This window comes from Seriola lalandi, unplaced genomic scaffold, assembly GCF_002814215.2.
Source record: "Seriola lalandi dorsalis isolate HSWRI2012SDOR001 ecotype SW California unplaced genomic scaffold, Sedor1 jcf7180002053829, whole genome shotgun sequence".
Taxonomy (NCBI): domain Eukaryota; kingdom Metazoa; phylum Chordata; class Actinopteri; order Carangiformes; family Carangidae; genus Seriola; species Seriola lalandi.
The window spans coordinates 21,263-23,854 of record NW_019524382.1 but is presented as its reverse complement, the minus strand read 5'-3'; the positions used below and the strand labels follow the sequence as shown (position 1 = coordinate 23,854).

The following is a 2,592-nucleotide window of genomic DNA, read 5'->3' as shown; positions in this document are numbered from 1 at the left end:
ACTTTATCCTCATTCAACATCATGGATCTGTTTTGTTTGAATCTAATTAAACACAAATAAATCAGTTTAGTTTCTTCACTGTAACTAAACTGTTGCTCTGTGTTATCACTTTGTCAACATTTACACAGAAACAAAGTCCACTGAACAGACTGATATCAGAGGTGAAAGGTCAATGCACACTGAAGATTTAATTCTGCTGAAACTGCAGAAAGAGAAGAAACGGAAAAAATGGAGGAGGAGCTCTGACAGAGGAAACAGGATTTTAACAAATGTGACAGACAGAGGAAGAAAGATTGCACAACAAGCGGGAGACAAAACCTGCCCAAAGACAAAGGTTTACATGAATAACTGACATAAGATTCAACAAATGGACTCTTGAGACACTAAAACAAATAACTGAGGATTTAGTAAACCAGAAGGAAGACATAGCATTTCAGGAGGAAGACATCTGGAAGCTGAGCTTGCTACCATCCTACAGAAACACTGAAGGTAAAAATATATTTATGTCTTAAAATGTAGAGAAAAATGTTTCTATATTTCCAATTCAATTTCTCAATTTTATTTATATAGCACTGAGGGTATAGCAAGTTTCACAAAATTATTGTTTAATTATTGTATAATTATAATAAGACAATATATAATAAGATAGCAAGACCAGTAAAAATAAAAATAAAACAGGAGAAGTAATTCAATTAATAAGACTAATAATAACAAGGATCATGGGGCAGTAGGTGGTTTGCAATCACAGATCCAGACTCTACCGCTCCATCAGCATGACCACCTTAACCAGTTTATGTTCAGGTTTCAAGTCGTCAGGTCTCAGTTTTCAGACTGTTCTGTTTTACTATGGGCAAGGCCTCTACAGGGTTTGACTGTTGTCTTAGCATCATGAGTTCTGGCAAGGGTTGTCATGGTCTGATGTCTTTTATTTTGAAGTGTTAACTTCCGGTTTGGATGGTTTCAGTTCAGTTTTTTTTCTAAAACACCAAACTATGGACAGAAGTATGTGTCACTAGAAACTACATTTGAATTATCAGTGGTCCTTATTTCCCTATTGCTCTTCTTCTCTGGTAAAAATTATCATGCAGCACAAACCATAAGACCAAGTAACACCCAAATTTGCTGGTGGGTTGAAAATTCCACCCAGTACGAAGCACACAAAATGACACTTGTTGACCACTATGTGGTGCTGTAACAACCAAGTTTACTTTTTCACAATTATCTTGGCTAATCAGAGGGCGAATTATACAATGGAAATCAAAGGGTTTGACCCTATTCTACAGGGTGAAAGGGTAACCAGTACAGTGCAGGCGCATGTGTCAGTGAAATGTTACAGTCCTTACAGTATGTTGCTTGTTTAACTAAAGCTGTCAAACAACTGTGGAGTACAAAGTACAATATTTCCCTTTGAAATATAGTGGAGTGGAAGTATAAGGTATTATAAAATTAAAGTGGTCAAGTAAAGTACAAGTTGTTAGCTGTAGAAGAGTCCTGGTTATTTCACAGTTGAATAACCTGATAGTAGCAGTAGTAGTATAGTAATCGTTGTAGTAGTAGTCTGAGTTGTGTTGCTAAGACAACCAGTAATTATAAGCAGCAGCAGTTTTGAGAACCGCTGATGCATGTTCATTAATTCATCTGATCATGGAATTAATTCATCAATCTTTTAATTCATTAGTTTCCTGATTAGGTTTGTCTCAGCTTTCACTTCTCTTTATCTACTTCTCTGTAACACTGAGCTGCTTAAAACCCTTTCAATGTCTCACAGGTCTTCAGTCCATCAGCTCTTCAGTCCTTCGGTCCATCAGCTCTTCAGGTTTTCAGAGGAAAATGGCTGTTAGCTCACCGAAAGACAAGTGAGATTATTTATATTGTTACAAATATGTTAGAAATGTCAATATCAATTTATTTTGGAAGGTATTGTTGTGTGTGGCCTATAGACATCCTATTAAACAATAAAATGTTAACATCATTTTATTTTGAAAGGTATTTATGTGTGTGGCTGATCTTCTTCCTGCTCGGTTTGGGGACACTGCTGCCGTGGAACTTCTTCATGAATGCTACCATGGTATGACATCATTTCCTGTCTGTTTCCATCCACACACCACGTGAACCAGCTTTTATTTAGAGCAAGAGAGAAGTTAGACTAACCCTAACCCTCATACATCAGGAAAAAATAAAAACTTAAGTGAAAGAAAAAAAATGTATTGAAATGAACTGAAAACTCATTGGATTAAATATAGAAAATGTGAAACATAGTTTATATCTTTACTGGTGTTTAGTGTTTATTGCAGTCCTTGTGTCTTCAAATGACAACATGAATATTAAAATGCAACTAGAAAATTCCAGGGAAATTTTGAGTGCCACGGGGGCTACTGCCGGGATGAGTACATGATTTATTTCCAGTGTTCAAAAGTCACCCAGATCATATTCTGGTTTTGAGAAATGTCTTGATATAAAAGACTCTGATATAAAACAATGTCACATCCCTCCATCATGTATTATGTGGGAAATATCTCATATTCTGTGTTGTTTTTTTTAATAAAACAAGAGGCAACATGTCTTCAAACTGGCATTTAAAGGGTTAAAATC

General features: G+C 35.8%; 1 protein-coding gene across 1 annotated transcript in view; it reads left to right on the top strand.

Moving 5' to 3' along the window:
• Positions 1-221: 221 nt before the first annotated feature.
• LOC111651853 (equilibrative nucleoside transporter 1-like) overlaps positions 222-2,592 on the top strand; it is a 10,188-nt gene continuing 7,817 nt past the window's right edge. Inside the window, exons 1-3 of the mRNA XM_087172810.1 lie at positions 222-489; positions 1,769-1,856; positions 1,987-2,068. Coding sequence (XP_087028936.1) covers positions 1,831-1,856; positions 1,987-2,068 — 108 coding nt within the window. The 5' untranslated portion in view covers positions 222-489; positions 1,769-1,830. The remainder of the gene's footprint in view (positions 490-1,768; positions 1,857-1,986; positions 2,069-2,592) is intronic.